The 15,941-nt window shown below is 42.4% G+C and overlaps 1 protein-coding gene across 3 annotated transcripts in view; it reads left to right on the forward strand.

Moving 5' to 3' along the window:
* The first annotated feature begins 410 nt into the window (after positions 1-410).
* Positions 411-15,941, forward strand: part of LOC117475059 (rho guanine nucleotide exchange factor 9) — a 52,706-nt gene continuing 37,175 nt past the window's right edge. For all 3 annotated transcript variants that reach the window (XM_034121126.1, XM_034121124.1, XM_034121125.1), the window contains exons 1-5: positions 411-709; positions 1,956-3,620; positions 4,673-5,005; positions 6,701-6,827; positions 6,914-7,020. In XM_034121126.1, coding sequence (XP_033977017.1) covers positions 2,028-3,620; positions 4,673-5,005; positions 6,701-6,827; positions 6,914-7,020 — 2,160 coding nt within the window. In that variant the 5' untranslated portion in view covers positions 411-709; positions 1,956-2,027. The remainder of the gene's footprint in view (positions 710-1,955; positions 3,621-4,672; positions 5,006-6,700; positions 6,828-6,913; positions 7,021-15,941) is intronic.

Consider the following 15,941-nt stretch of genomic DNA (forward strand, 5'->3'; position numbering starts at 1 on the left):
GAAGGATCAAGATAATTATAAACAAAAGCACAGTAAACATTCCAATATAATACAAAAACATATATAATTTACTTTAAATCTTAACTTAAACTTAAATTGTTGTGTATTACAACAGACTCACATTAAAAATAATTAATATTTATTAGGTTTTTCAGTGTTTAGCTTAATAGGACATTTAACGTTTTGAATTATAAAAATAGGAGTAGGCTAGGCACAGTAAACATTCCATTATAACTTTCTATATATTGAACTTTATTGTTATAACAATGAACTTAGCTCTGATGAAATATAAAAATGTGTCTCTGTGTGTAGATAATTGTGTGTGTATCCTATTGTGTGTGTGTGTGTGTGTGTGTAGAGGGTGTGTTGGTGTCGGTGTGTGTGTTGCTCTGTCTGCGTGAGAGCTTTATCACAAATCAGAGTGTCGGCGTCTGCAGGAGCTTACAGGGCAAGAGTTCACCGCTCTGTCGCTAAATCCGGGAGTTCCTCTCAGTTTCATGATAGCTGGCGAAGTTTACAGGCAAAAACTGGAACTCATGACAACTTCGAAGGAGTCGCTGTCCGCAAAATAACTCCAGCCTTACTCATGGATATACATTAAACCCGTGAAATACAGCGGATACTTTGAGCCGGTGTGGAAGGCGGTGTTTTCATTGGCTTTACGGACAGCAACGAAGATTCCCTTTTAAACGAGGAGAGTTTTCTGGGGGTAAGTGACGGCTTAAATCATGTCGAGAAAGAGATACGCAGAGATGATATACGGATATTTTCGCGGGTTTAACTTGATAAACAAGTCTTTTAAGTTTTGAAAAGTGTAACTACGACGTTTACTCCAGCAAACAAATGCTAAACTAAGTGAAAACTTCACAAATTAATGTCATTAAACTTAATTCAGCAACCAGCTGCGACGTTAATATCAATTTTATTGACGCCTTTATTACAAGAAATACGACTGTCAGACGCCCAACCCAGTGTAAAGTCAACCTGTCACTTTTAGCTATGAGTTGTCAGTTTTAGGTGGAAACCCTCTGGTGGAAACAGAGGTGGTAGTTACCGTACGTTTTGTGACTGTGGAAGTCAAAAACTACAAAAAAAAGTGTATTTTTGGAACTTATGTCATTCCTAGTAGGCTTTTTAAGAACACATTATCAGAATAAATAGATATTAGGCTAATGGTACACAAGACTTGTAGAAAAGTCACATCTTATATTTTAATGCTATCATGTCTACTTGCTCATTGAATTTGGACTTTATTTGTTGTTGACACATTTACATTTTTTTGGAATGATTGAGCTGCTTCAGAAAGTATTCATTAAAAGCTTATCAGTAAAAAGGTGTCTTAATGAAATTGTGCCATTCTGCGAAAAGGCCATTTTAAATGAAACACCTCTTTTGTGATGATCTCATGTAACAACAAAGACACATGCTGGAGGCCCCAATTACACAAGATGCTTCCATACATTAAAGGGATTATGAAATGGGGGTAATTAACATGTTGAGCAATTGCTGAGCATCTTCCTCCTCAGAAGGAGCTTATCTGAGCTCTGATGATGTCACAGCCGGAGCAGGCCTGAAATAACCACACATCTCTGTAGTGAGGGTTTCCATGACAACACAGCCTCCTGGTTTAAATGATGGACGGGGGACTGCGTCTCAAATAATTACTGTGGACCGAATATGGGGGGTGGTTTGTGACTGTTGACTCATGGTACAAAAGCCCTTGTCTGAGAATCGCAGAATGAGACGACCTCTGATGCTCTCACTGTGTTTTAGTGTTTAAGTTGCATCTATTATTGTTGACCTCCTGCGTGGATCAAATGGATGACCCTCCAATGAGATGATTTCATATAATAAGCTGTATTTTACATTTTAGCATACTTTGACATACGGAATTAGCATGATATGAAGAAATGAGGTCAAACTCTTGAATAAAAAATGTGATTTTGTTCCTCCAGGTATTTTAGGGAGAGGGGCCCGAGACATGATGTCCATCGGAGCTAAAAGCTGACGCTGTAGAATGAGAGAGGATGGAACAGACAGACAACCCTGCCCCCGTGAGCAACAACCCTAATGGGTTTGTCAACCGAGTGTTTAATGTTTCTCTGGATGTGGAGAATGAGAGCAGCAGTGTTTATATTGAGGAGGCTGGGCCAGGGCCTGCAGAGGGGCAGGGAGACCCCCAGGCTGCCTCTTCTCAGACCCCTGTCAAGGACAGCCAAGAGGTCAACCGGAGGCCCCGTGCTACAGGGGGCATCTGGAAGATGTTGAACCGAAAGAGAGCGGGTTCAGAGCTGGAGCGCAGACCCCACTCCATGATCCTGCCCGGGGAGGCTTCCATCCCTAAACTCTCCTTTGCTGACAAAGTTCGCTCCTTCAAGAAGCTTAAATCCCCTATTGTGTTCCGAGGGAAGACGGGAAAATTGTCCACTGCCAGGTTCGGCAGCTCCTTTGTGGATGAGGACTCTTTCTGCCACGACATTGGCACTCCACAGCAGTCTAGCAGGGGCACTCTTAGAAACCGTGGCAAGAGGCACTCCTATGCAGGCTACACAGCAGAATTTGAATGCTCGTTCGAAGACATCGACCTCACAGCTACTTTAGACAGACACCAGCCCAGTGTAACAGGGGAGACTGTGACTCAGAATGGTTGTAAACCACCAGAAAGAGTCTGCTATACCAAAAGAAACCACAACAACTCTACCAACTGTAACAAAACTGCTGCAGGCTGCGAGGAGCCGAGCGTTAAAGGTAGCCCGAGCACCCACCAGGGTCCGGGAAGGAAGAACAAAGATGTGTGGAGTTATCTGAGGAGGATCTCCCTGTTGGGGAAGGCCAATCCCGTCTTTTCAGAGAGGAGCTTTGACTCAGAGCTTCCCTCTTGGGACAAGACCATGGACTCAGAATACGGTTCTGTGGACTTTGAGAACGTCAAAGACTTTCAACCGCCGCCCCCGAAACACTCCACTGACACCAAGGGGCACTTTGGTGGTCTGTTCAAGTTTTTTAACAGTGTAGCAGAGACAGCCAGGAAGTGGCGGACCACATCCCACTCCTTCGCTCCTCCAGAGGGAGAGAGGACGCCGATGAGCTCACCACAGCCCACAGTGGACAACATTCACAGTGTTTCCCTGACACTCCACAGTGATGGGCTTCCAAAATCCCAACCAGCAACACCAGCGACCGCTAAATCCTCGCACGCAAGTAGCCTTGAGAGGGAGGATCCAGCACCTGAGACAGGTGGACGGTCCCCTCAAGTTGTCCTGAGAGCCTTTAGGGCATGCTCAGGATCTCGAGCTGTTAATGGCCTTCAGAGGTCAGAGGGTGCAGAGAAAGATTTAGAGACAAACCACAGGTCCACAGCCATAGTAGAGAATCATTTCCCAAAACCAGGTCCAACTACACATACCAAAGAAGAAGAAGAAGAGGTCGAAAAGGATCCATTAAACTGTCTCTGTCCAGAGGAAAAGGTAGAGGGACAGACAGGAAATGACCCAGATTCCAGGGATGCTCCACCTGACTCCCACCCGTTACAGGAAGTGAGTGTCCAATCACAACAAGGTGATAAAGAAAGCACCACCAATAGCGTGCCAGCATCAGATTCCACAGAGGAGATATTTAAGGTATGTGTCTTTAAATACAAAATGTTAATCACCAGAATTTTTATAAATGCATTTGTTAAAAGTCATTTGAGTTGCTAATCAGCATTATCATGTATAATGTGTTTCACAATCATGCCATAACCACATTCCATTTCAGGCTTTTTTCCACATCATTAACATCGCCACAAGCATGCACAATATAATTAGTGCATAAATGCTGTAAATATCATTTATGTAACAGTTTTAACCACGTTCATTCTTTTGCTTCTCAAAAATCATCAACAAACCAGAATGTAAATAATACCAGACTTGTTACTCAGACCTAGGCGTGGTTTAAGAACTGTCAGAAAAAGAATTAAAACATTTGAGACACCAGCAGCCTGTGAGGCAATGAGTTGGGCACCGACTCTACAGTTGTCCTTTTGCCCCATCTGTTGGAGAAAGCAGGAAACAGTCAGTGAATACAATAATGGACAACATCTCAGTAGAAGAGTTTGTCCTTTTTCCCATGCCAGGAAGACCCTAATTCCCATAAAGCTGTCCGTGTGTGTGTGCAGCGGTCTCAGAGCCAGAGTGACGTCTGCACTTCATGGCGGCACCCTTCCCTTCTCACTCCAGTGGAGGCATTAGTCATCCCCTTCCAGTCACACCAACGAGTCAGGACATGTTAACCCTAACTCCTGATGACAAAACGAGATGTGACATCTCTATACTCAGCACACTTTCATAGGGGTTTATTATGCAAGGGGGCTGTGGGAATAAGTGTTTGGGGAAGGGTGTTAATGTGCAGCCCTACAATAATATCAGAGTAATGATGGCACCGGGAAAATCCTCCCTATTCAGCAACTGTTTACACGTAATATCCACCTGTCTTCTCTGAAGTTTAATTGCCATTCGGGGACCTTCTTGGCACTCGTGTATAGCTACTGAAGCATAGCAATTAGGATCATCACGGCGAGTAGAAATGATATTTTGATGAATCTATAGAGACGTTCCTCCCAATTCCCCACACAAAAAATGCTTTGTTGCACCTTTATCGGAGCCAAATTGCTGAGTGTGTGTGCCGATCACAGCTGTGTGAGCAGATTGCCAGCCAGACAGGCTGCGGTGTGAGGCAGAACCCCGCCCGCCCCAGCACAGAGAAGACCTATGTACCCCACAAGCCCCCGCGCCCTCGTCCTCGTCCTGTCTCTGCTGTGCTGGACCTGCGGGGGCTCAACAACCTGGACCGAGAGCTCTACAGCCACTATAGTGAGGTCGGCTCGCTCTGCCGGCGGAGACGCAGGCCTGCTCCCAGCATGCACCTCTCTCCGGGGCCGAGGCGGACGGCTGCTCGCTCCAGGCCTTGCTCCGTCATAGAGACCGGTGTTACTAGGGAGATGCAGTCCACGGAGCTGCACCACAGAGTAAGAAGACAAGTAAACAAACACAGGCATTCATGCATAATATCACTCAGAGTAAATATACAAACATGGACATACAATAACAAATAAGCAGTCCTATACTCCTATTTAAACTGTGTAAGTATAATGCGATACCAACACTTTATTGTCATAGCAGTTCTGACCTTTTTCTTGCATCATTGCTGCTCCATTTGCAACATAAACAAATATTTAACATTTAACATAACAACATAACATAACCCTTTAACATACATTTGATCCTGGGTTAAAACTATATGTATTGTTAAGATCAACTGGTGCTTCAGTCTACTTAAATTGTGGCACCCTTTATCTCCAATTTGATTGTAATAATACATATTCGCTGTTCAGGACATGATTTGGGTGGGAAACAATGTTGTTGGCAAGCCTGAATATGTTATCTAGTTTTCATTTGATAAAGACATGTTGACCTTCAAGCATTGGACAAACTACTACCATGTAGTATTGCAGTACTGAAAAAAACTCAAATGTATTTAAATGCAGTAGATAGACACAGTGTTGGAAGAAGTACTCAGATCATTTACTTAAGTAAAAGTACAAATTCTATGTTCTTAAAATATTCCACTACAAGTAAAAGTCGTGATTTAAAAATGCAACTTAAGTCAAAGTAAAAAGGTAATAGCATCAGTAGTACTCATTCTGCACAATGACTTGTTTCAGAAGTACAGTATTATCAGCTAAATGTACTTCAAGTTTGAACAGTCAAAGTACTTATTATTCCGAGTGGATCTTTTCCCAGTATTTTATTATTATGGCTATAATATGATCCTGTTTTTATGTAAGAGCATTTGAGTATTGTTGTTGGTCAATTTATATAAAATTAAGATACAGTGTGTGGTACCATATCAGCTTATATGTGTTGTTGTGACTAGTAAGTGTTAAATAAATGTTGTGGAGGGAAAAGTACAATATTCACATCTTGAATGTAGTGGAGTAAAGTATTAAGTAGCAAATATGTACAAATATGTCAAAAGTACTTAAGTACAATACTTGAGTAAATGTACTTAGTAACTTTCAACCACTGGAAAGACATAAATATAATGTTAACCCTGATGAAAAAATAAAGTTGGAGGGTAACTCTCCACCAATTTGCTGATAAATATAGCCCATAAAGAATCAAACTCACTCTGGAGGGCAGCCCAGGACTCACCCAGTATTTATACCCGCTCACTGTTAGTTGCAACAATGCATGCACGCTCTGCCCCATTTATAGAGGCCTGTATTTCTGCTTTTCCCTCAGCTCACCTCCCCCTCTCTCTCTCTTTTTCCTTCCCCTTCTTTCTCCCTTCTTTCTTTGTGGCTTCTCAGTCTCTCTGTCGCCAATTTTCTGCCTCATCGCTCCCATAAGCTCTACCTCTCATTGCCCTAACTCAGAGTCAGTTCATTTGAACCTGAGAGACCGCCCGCTTGGCATGATGTATAGTCTCTCTCTCGGTATTGCTGCAGGGCATACACTTCGACCAACGCACCAGAATAGAACCTTGCTGGATGTGAAATGCTTTAATACCCTGCAAAAAAAAAATGGGACAAGGGAAGATTTGTTTCCAAGGTGAAGGGCAGGGGAACGTGTGCATTCACCCTTGCATGTGTGATTGTGTGCATGGAAGTGACTCTGTATATAATATATAGGAGATGCCCTAACTACTCAGTCCCCTCTAGGCCTTGTCTCGCCCCCCGGGTGTGTCCCCGTTAGAGCCCCCACTGAGGGCGTCTCTCCAGCGGTGCCGCTCCCTGCCGCTCCCCCCCAGCACACTCTCTGCCTTGGCGCTGCTCCTGCCCAAGTCAGGTACCATTTGCATATTTGTATTTCACATTAATATGGAGACTGTCGATTGGTGTGTTTGTTGAATCGATCGTCTGTCTGTCCTCCAGACATGGGTCAATCGTCGTCGTCGGTGCGCCTGCGGTCCGGAGGCTCCGGCAGCTGCAGGAGGGGGAGGCTGCTGAGACCCGGATCAGAACCACTGCAGGTCAACATAGTGAGTCAAACACACATCATAAATACAGATTGATCTAGCCACTACTTTTACATTCTTTCTGTACCGCTTCCAAGGCCATTAGGGTGATTTAAAAAAAAACAAAACATGATGTGTTACCTGTGTAAAGAAAAAAAGGCAAATATTTTAACTGATATTGCAATTGTGATGTGCTTTGTGATATTATAGGGACTGATCTTTCAAAAAAACATGATTTACTTAATCATTGAAATATATATTAGAGAGGCCTTTGCTTTTACGGTTTTCTCTTCCCTGTAGTCCCTTGTTTACTTCTGTAACAAAATGAAATTACTTTGTAATAATCAAGTTTCTATTGGCTAGTGGTCCTACACATTGTATGTGATAGGCTAAGGGGTGGGACATCTATAAGCGGTTGACCAATCACAACAGAGCCGGCCAGCTAACCAATCAGAGCAGACTGGGCTCTGGTTTCAGACAGAGGGTGAAAGAGGTGCTGCAGCACAGGCAGTATGAGAAAATAAAGAGCTTTTTGAACATTAAAGGGGACCTATCATGCAAAATGCACTTTTGTACGTCTTTTATACATGAATACAGTATGTGACCCCGGTGTGTCAGGGAACTCACCAATGGCGCGTTTCCACTACACGGCCTCGCTCGGCCCCGCTCGGTATGGCTGGGCCTCGTTAGGACTGGCTCACTTTATGGCGCATTTCCATTACAGTTTAGGAACTGGGGTAGTATCTATAGTAACGCAGTGTAGGCGGAGCTGTGACGTGATCTTCAGAGAAACCCCAGAAAAACAACACAGCCGTTAGCTGTTAGCACTCAGAGCTCACAGCTCCTCATATATGTTCAGAAACTAGACAAAAGTTAAACAAGTACAAACCACAGACTGTCTGTGTCATGGTGAATACAGTCGCTGCTTTATTTATGTCTGTATAGGCCGTTGTTGTGAGTGTGGACGGTCGGAGCATATACTGCGTTAGCTTAGCCAATCTCCATTTAGAAAACAAGCATTTTAAAAGGTTTTTCCCCTGCCGTCTGTCTGCAGACTTGACAAAGCATTAATTCATGGTTTTTACTAACCGGTATCAGTATGTTGTTACTTCGGCATCATTTTGAAACGTGTATTACAATTAAATCACGGTCAAATATGTCCATCTTGTTGTAGTTGTAGCCCCCTTGCCAGCGATGCTCTCTCTAGTTTAGCATACTCAGCCCGACTCAGCCTCGTTGTCTCTGGCCCTAGACCCGCGATTTTATGAGGCCAGAAAAACTGTGAATTAGGACCCGCCGGCCGGTACTAGGCCAAGTGGAAACGCAACCAAAGACGGGCCGCTGACGTCACAGCCCTCTTAAACCGTGCTCCGCGCTGTAGTGGAAACGCGCCACAAGTGTCAGAAAACACAACCCTCTCTCTTCCTCCATACCCAAATCTCTAAAAACGGGGCTGCAACGGAGCTGATACAGATTTGAAATTGTTCTGACGTCAGAAACAGGGAGCTCCGCCTATATGGGCAACTCTCCACCTATCAGGGGAATGGGGGGTTGGGCCACGGCCACGGCCATTGCCGCTCGAAAGCGCTGGAGACGCTGTAGTACATATGCCAGGCCTGTAAGTGGCGCTGTAGTCTGCCACAAAAGCAGCGAAGAAGACTTCTCACAGAATCAGCCCTTGCAGGGCTGGAAAAGAGCAAATAGAGCGAAATGAGGCATGGCTAAAATGCATGATCTGTTTGGTATTTTGAAAAAAAAACTTCACAGACATGTTTTATATAGGTATGGCCCTACAATATATTATTCAAATATAGCATGATAGGTCCACTTTAAAGCATGGAGACATGTGAGGCAGAAAATACAAATACGAATTTATTACTAAGTGTGTAGATTATCATTTGTAGGCTGGTACGACTCGGCAGCACCACAATGTTTAGTATGGAATGATATTTGCACATATTTTGCCTTTACCAAATATAGCGCTTACAGGGATAACATTTTGTGCATCCCTTCTATGTATTGTGATGATAGTTGACTTAACAAAAATGTAAATATTATTTTTGATAAAGAATTTGGCTTTCCAAATTAGATACACATGATAGTCGGCCAAATTCACGTTTTAACTGTGTGCTTCACTGATAGAAAACTCAGCTGCCTGTCAAATTGAGTGCTTCCTAAACTAACATCCAGCTGCTTGGTGGTAATCTAGATGTTTTGTCGTTCCCCTGTGCGGGCACCCTGCAGCACTAACCTGCGAAAAACGTTTTTTGCTGCTGCCTCCCACAGTAGAAAAATAGTATTTTGGGTAAAAGTTTTGGTACGCCCTGGTAGCTCACCTGGTTGAGCGAGCTTTCAATTTGCTAAGGCTGAGTTCTTGGCATTGGGCCTTTGCTGCATGCCGTCCCCTCTTTTTTCCCCACTTTCCTGTCTTCATTCAGCTGTACTATATTGACAAAAACAGCCCACATTTTTTTTTCAAACATAAAGAATATGGCCAATTTGAAAAGAATGGTTTGCTTTTTAGTACAGTGGCTATCTGCAGTTCGTGACTGCAGGTCGCCAGACAAAAATTGTACATTTATTTTAAATAAATAGATATTTTAGACTACATTCCCGGTATATATGCCTTTTAAATAAATGTATTGAGTTCATTTGAGTGTAAAATTGGGGTCAGGGGGAGAGAAAATAAAAAAGAAGGCATTAAAAATTCTAACAATTCACAGTCACAAATTAATCACCAAATCAATCAGCTGTTTACATGTCTATTGCCCTCTCTCATTGACTGTCCTTTCAACTCTCTGCTGACTGGAAATCAGTTACTACAGTAGGGCCAGAAGATCTATTTACAGCCCTGAAAAACAAGCAGGCTAAGTAATAAACTGAGACATGACATGTTCTGACTATCTCCATCGATCCCTCCGCCCCGTCGTTTCAGTACTATGGACTGCGGCACTCTTACACAAGCACCCCCTAATTAAGCCAAACTCCACTTCACAGCACAGACGCCCACTTGCTTAGCTGTAGAAGATCTTACACTTCTTATCACATGCCAAAATGTTTAGACACCAAAAAGCATTTCACCCACTTGTCAGAATACAGTTCATCTTCCTATATATGTGGTGCTAATGAGATGCACTGTGAATAAGGACTCTTACTCTGATGTAAAGATGTGTACATCAGTAGGAACGCTGCACGGCATGGAAGTGACAGCAGAGCTCTGTTCCTTCAATTGAAAGTGAAATGGCAATAAATACAAATGTTGAGCTAAAATCAGTGAATACTTGTGACAAATTAGCTCATCATATCATCATGTTACATATTACATCAAATGATCATACTGTCCATAATCATGCCACTATGTCACAGAAGCCAACAAATGAGTCCAATGGAGGTGTTTCAAGCAGGGGGGGGGGGGTGTAGGGGAGAGAAACTCCCTCTGCAGGGAACTTTGGGATTTTAGCCTTTGCAGACCATTTACATAGTGTAATAGTACCAAAGTCAAAAGTATTCATTATGCAGAATAGACATTTTCGGAATGAAATATGCATTATATTACGGGATTATATATATGTTCATAATTTCAATGTTGCGGCTGGTAAGGTTGGAGCTAACTTGAATTACTTTTTAAACTGCTGACTGTGTTAATCCATAAAAGTAAAAAAGAATTATCTTTAAATTATTCATTCCATTTTAAATTATTTATTTTAAATAAATGTAAAGTTGTAAAAAGTATGATATTTGCTTCCAACGTTGAATGGAAAAGTATTAAATAGCATAACAATGGAAGAATTGAAAGTAAAGTGCAAGTACCTGGATATTTGACTTGAGTAAACATACTTTCCAACCCTCCCTGCAGCCTACTGTATATACATGTTACAAAGTGACAGTCAGTTCACCAGACACTGTATGAACATATGTAGATGAGATAAGCGGACGTATAATAAATACTGATAAATCCCCTCTCACTGATAATATGGAGATGACAGAGCACTGGTCAATGTTTCATCAGATAATGAAGGAGCTGATCCGTGAAGATGGTGGCCGTGAGGATTAATGTCATCCCGAACATTTAGGCCATTACTCATCCTGAATCAGGCACCCAACATTTCAGATGTTTTTCTTTAAATCTGACAAGAGCACTTGCAGACAAATGCAAAGAAAAGGAAATTACATGTCATCGTTTTCCATATACCCAATGTGCTGGAATCTTCCAGAAGTGAAACGTGTCTTTGTCAGTTGTGTGAAATTGGCTTCAGAGTACGTCGGAGTAATGCAACTCAGGAAGTGAAACCAGGCATTTCAGTGCTTTGATGTGTGAGTGGCCTCAGGGGGATTTCACTGGAAGGAGACGCAGAGTTTCTCTAAAACATCCTGACGGGGTAGTGAACATTTGTGGGGCTTTGTCAAACATCACAAAACTGCAATACATAGAGCTTAACACTGTTGATATTATTGTTTAGGTATACTTAGTGACATTTGTATTGATTCCAATATGCAAAGTGTTATCCACATACACATTCCTTAGTAGGGCTGCAAAATTATTGAAATGTTATTAAACATCATCAAGAATGAAGTATTATGGTGCTGCAGAGAGGTCCAAACCTATAGACTTAAAATCATGTTTTTCGTACAGATAATTCTCCTGTATTGTGCTATATAAATGTAGTGCATGTAAATGGTCTGCAAAGGCTAAAATCCCAAAGCTCCCTCCAGAGGGAGTTTCAGTCCCACACACTCCCCCCCCCATGCCTGAAAAGCCTCTATTGTAGTCCCTTGTTTACTTCCTCTATTGTAGTCCCTTGTTTACTTCCTCTATTGTAGTCCCTTGTTTACTTCCTCTATTGTAGTCCCTTGTTTACTTCCGTAACATAGTGACATCACATTGTAACACTCACGCTTCTGGTGCCTCGCGTTCCAACATATTTTACGTAATAGGCTAAGGGGCGGAACATCTCTAAGCGGTTGACCAATCACAAAAGGGCCGGCCATTTTACCAATCAGAGCAGACTGGTCTCTGGTTTCAGACAGAGGGTGAAATGTCACAGTAGAGGCACAAAATGCAAATATTAACCTGAAAATGAGCATTATGTATCCTCTTTAATAAAAAAAATGTATGATAATGTAAATAATGATTTCATCATTCCCTCTAAAAATGCAAATCATATCCCAATTGCAATATAATTTAAAATAATTACAAGCTATTTCTTCCAAATTTAGCAGCCCTTTTTCTTTAGCATTAAGTGTTTTCCTATTCAAATAAATAAAGATTATAAAATCAATTTAGGAAAGAGCTTAAGCTTTGTCGGTATAGCTCACTTTAAAATTCAAGGAGTCGGTGAGGATTAACCACAACATTTGTAGTACAGTAAGTAACACATGTTCCTGATTCTGTCTACTCAACTGCTAAATACTGAGCCCCCGGGCTTCTGTCCTGGTATTGAGATTTAGTCAACTGTGTCTTTGAGGAGGTGATACAGTTAGGCTTTGATTACAACTTTTTATTTTATTGCTGGTCTAAATAGTGTTTGTGCGCCACTGCACGTTGTTGCCATGACACTCGCTGGCTCCTGTTCATCTTCTTGCTTCTATCTTTAGGCAGCCTTTTTAAGTGTGAGCTAAATAGAGAAAGTGTGTGGGTGAGAGAGAGAAAAAGGGGTGGGAGAGAGAGAGGAACAGAGAGGGTGGAAGAGAGAGAGAGATGCTCCCTTTGTGTGTGCACTTTTGTGTCGTGGTGGCCCTCCCCTGGGGTATTGAACGTGGACTCATAACACTGGGAATGTCTCGTGTGGGTTTGAATGGAGAGGGAAGTTCATTTGCAGCGGGCTCAAATGCTGGGATTCATGACTTGACCACAGAGGTAGCATATATATAAATATATATATATATCTAAATATATATATATACTGTATATGCACAATATGACATAACACGGTAACGCAGCTGTAGTGCAGTCACTCGGATGGAAGATGCTTTCACGTTAAATCTGTGTGTCTTATTTCTGGTAAGTCATGCATTGTTTATACGGAATGGATCTCATGTGAGGATTGGATCTGTTGGTTGTGATACAGTCCGCCTGTTCGGATAACTACTGGAGCCTGGAGGCCGCAAGGCAGAGAGAAAGCCTTCTCACTGCAGTGGATTAACTGCTAATGCTGACGCCTCTCTTCTCCCTTTCATTTAAATGGATTCCTCCCCCAGTCACTGCCCTCTCCTCTCCTCTCCTCTCCTCTCCTCTCCTCTCCTCTCCTCTCCTCTCCTCTTCCCTCCCCTCCTCATCTCTACTCCCCTCTCCTCGTACAACAAACACCAAGCATTGGCAGGTCTTTGTTAATTCCTATGCAGATGAGAGGACAGCGTGTTGCTAATGCTGTGCCCGAAGCTGCGCTGTCAACTTGTCAGAAAGGGGGACTGCTTTATTAAGGGCTTCACACAGATTAAGAGTTTCAAGAGAACTCTTATATGATTAAGTGTGGGCTAACCTAGGACTGTCTGCTGGTCATAATCATATTATGCAATGCCATCTATTTATTAGGAACGCATGAGTCAGCAGGAAGTGGCTATTTGGGCAGATAGTAAGGCAGTGCTGAAAAAAAACTACTTGTACAGACACTCTTATGCACATGTGCTGAGCACCATTGCTCATATGATAATTTGATTTAATAACACTTTCTATCACGACCATGTCTATAATGCATTATAATCAGCTTACAGAAGTTTGTCTCTCATGGGGCAAACATTATAATATTTCATAGTCGCTGGTCACTATTGAACATTTGTTTTTGCAAGGATCATAGTGTGTAATTTCCTTTTTTTCCCTATTTCTTAAAAAGCATTATGATCACTGTTGTAATGGTGTGATTATAAATAACTCCAGGGCCTTTGCTGCATGCCGTCCCCTCTTTTTCCCCCACTTTCCTGTCTTCATTCAGCTGTACTATATTGACAAAAACAGCCCACATTTTCTTTTCAAACTAACCCTTTGCTGCCTGTGTTCCTGGTGCCATCCTGGTGTGTCCCTCATTCAGTTACTACTGCTTTTCATTCCTTTTGTACTATTTTAGCCTGCTCCTTTTTTTTGTGTTTACCTGTTCTTTAAAACCAGCTGTCAGGAAGTGACTATCAATTCTATAATTATGACCCTTGACCTTTTAAGTCATTTTAAAATGCTTTATATTGGGTTATGAGCAGAGATGGGGTCGTTACTAAAAAAAAGTAATATATTACATATTACATATTACTTTAAAAAAAAAAAGTAATATATTACACTACTTCGTTACTCTCTACATAAAGTAACTCGTTACTTTACTCGTTACTTTACTCGTTACTTTACTCGTTACTTTACTCGTTACTTTACTCGTTACTTTACTCGCAGGGCCGGCCCGCCCCTCCCTGCAGGCAGATCACGCAGACTGCTAAAGTTTCAAATGTTCTCTTTAGTTCAGTTTCCATTGTCGCATAAGACTGATCCAGATAGCTCTGACTATGGCTGTCCTCTGTCTCCTGCTATCTGTATTTTGCGCAGTATATCTCTGAACGATGCGATGGTGATTCCACTGTGCAAATGGGCAACATTACCTCTACTATGAAGGATGCTACAAGCCTGTCCATCTCTGCTTTGGTTACCGGTCCTCCAAATTCTAATTTGTGCTGCTTCGGAGTCGGCGGCGGTGCACTCACAACATCCTCACTCTGGGTTCGGGGGTCCTTAGCTATTAGCTTCACCTTAGCATGTGTTCTTTGCAGGTGTTTGTTGAGGTTTGACGTGGTGTTTACAGCAGTGGATAACAGCTTCTGGCCTGGACACAGTTTGCACCTCACTGTCACATTCCTGTCTATTCTTCGGACGAACTCAAAATAATGGGCATACCTCCACCCCTCGAAAGTTATCGCTGACTCAGCCATGTTTATGCAGCACTGCCCGCGGAGATGTGGACGCGCAAGTCGCGCAGATTACGTACATATAAACCTGCGGCGGAAACCCCTCTTGTCTGTCAGTGTGATTATGACTGATTTTATAAAAGTAACGAAGTAACGCGTGTCGGGGCAATGTTAGTAACTGTAGTGTGATTACTGAATTATAAAAGTAACGCGTTACACTACTCCGTTACCGACAAAAGTAATATTATTACAGTAACGCGTTACACCCAACTCTGGTTATGAGTATTCTAACAAAGTGCTATAAGCAGATTTTTATAATAATTCATAATGCATTTTAGACACAGGCGTCATTAAAAGTATTACATGTCATTTCCCAAATGGACAAAGATTTTGTATTCCTCTTAGGCCTCAGCGCCTATGATACACCCTCTTCACTCTGACACACACGTACACACCCGTACACACACTTCACATGCTGATGTATTCAGAACTCATCTGTCAGGCTGCATGAGTCATTGCATTGACGACCTCATTATTTGGTGAGGAATGACTAGCACCGGCCAGTGATATCTCTGTCCAACACGCTGTGATTGTGTGGCATCTATTTTACCCAGGGCTTACTTTTTTTAGAGCCAGACACAAACCATGGGAATAGGTCTTCCTTAAAAATAACTGAATGCATGTACAGTCTGTGCTCTGAGCCCAAGGCGACTTGAAATCTTTTATCAGTGTTCATTCAACATTGTTCCCCTGCCAAAGCACAGGCAGGTATCCGCTATGACTTACTGCAGCCACCAGCTATTACTGTTTTGCAGGATGCATTGGGCTCTAATAAATAGTAGTGCTGCTGACTGAATCTGAGCAGGTGGTTGTGTCAGAGCCTCCCTAGGCTGTTTTCTTCCAAAGAATGGGTTTCTGCCTGTCAGGTGTTTGTGTTGTTGTTGTTGTATGCATGGGCGTGCGACTCCATGCTTATGTGGTGTGCTTTTGTGTGTGTCAGAGCGAGAGAGAGAGACGGATAGGCTCAGGGCCTTTTCACTTATATAACATTACATTACATTACATGT

This window comes from Trematomus bernacchii, unplaced genomic scaffold (assembly GCF_902827165.1).
Source record: "Trematomus bernacchii unplaced genomic scaffold, fTreBer1.1, whole genome shotgun sequence".
NCBI classification, from domain to species: domain Eukaryota; kingdom Metazoa; phylum Chordata; class Actinopteri; order Perciformes; family Nototheniidae; genus Trematomus; species Trematomus bernacchii.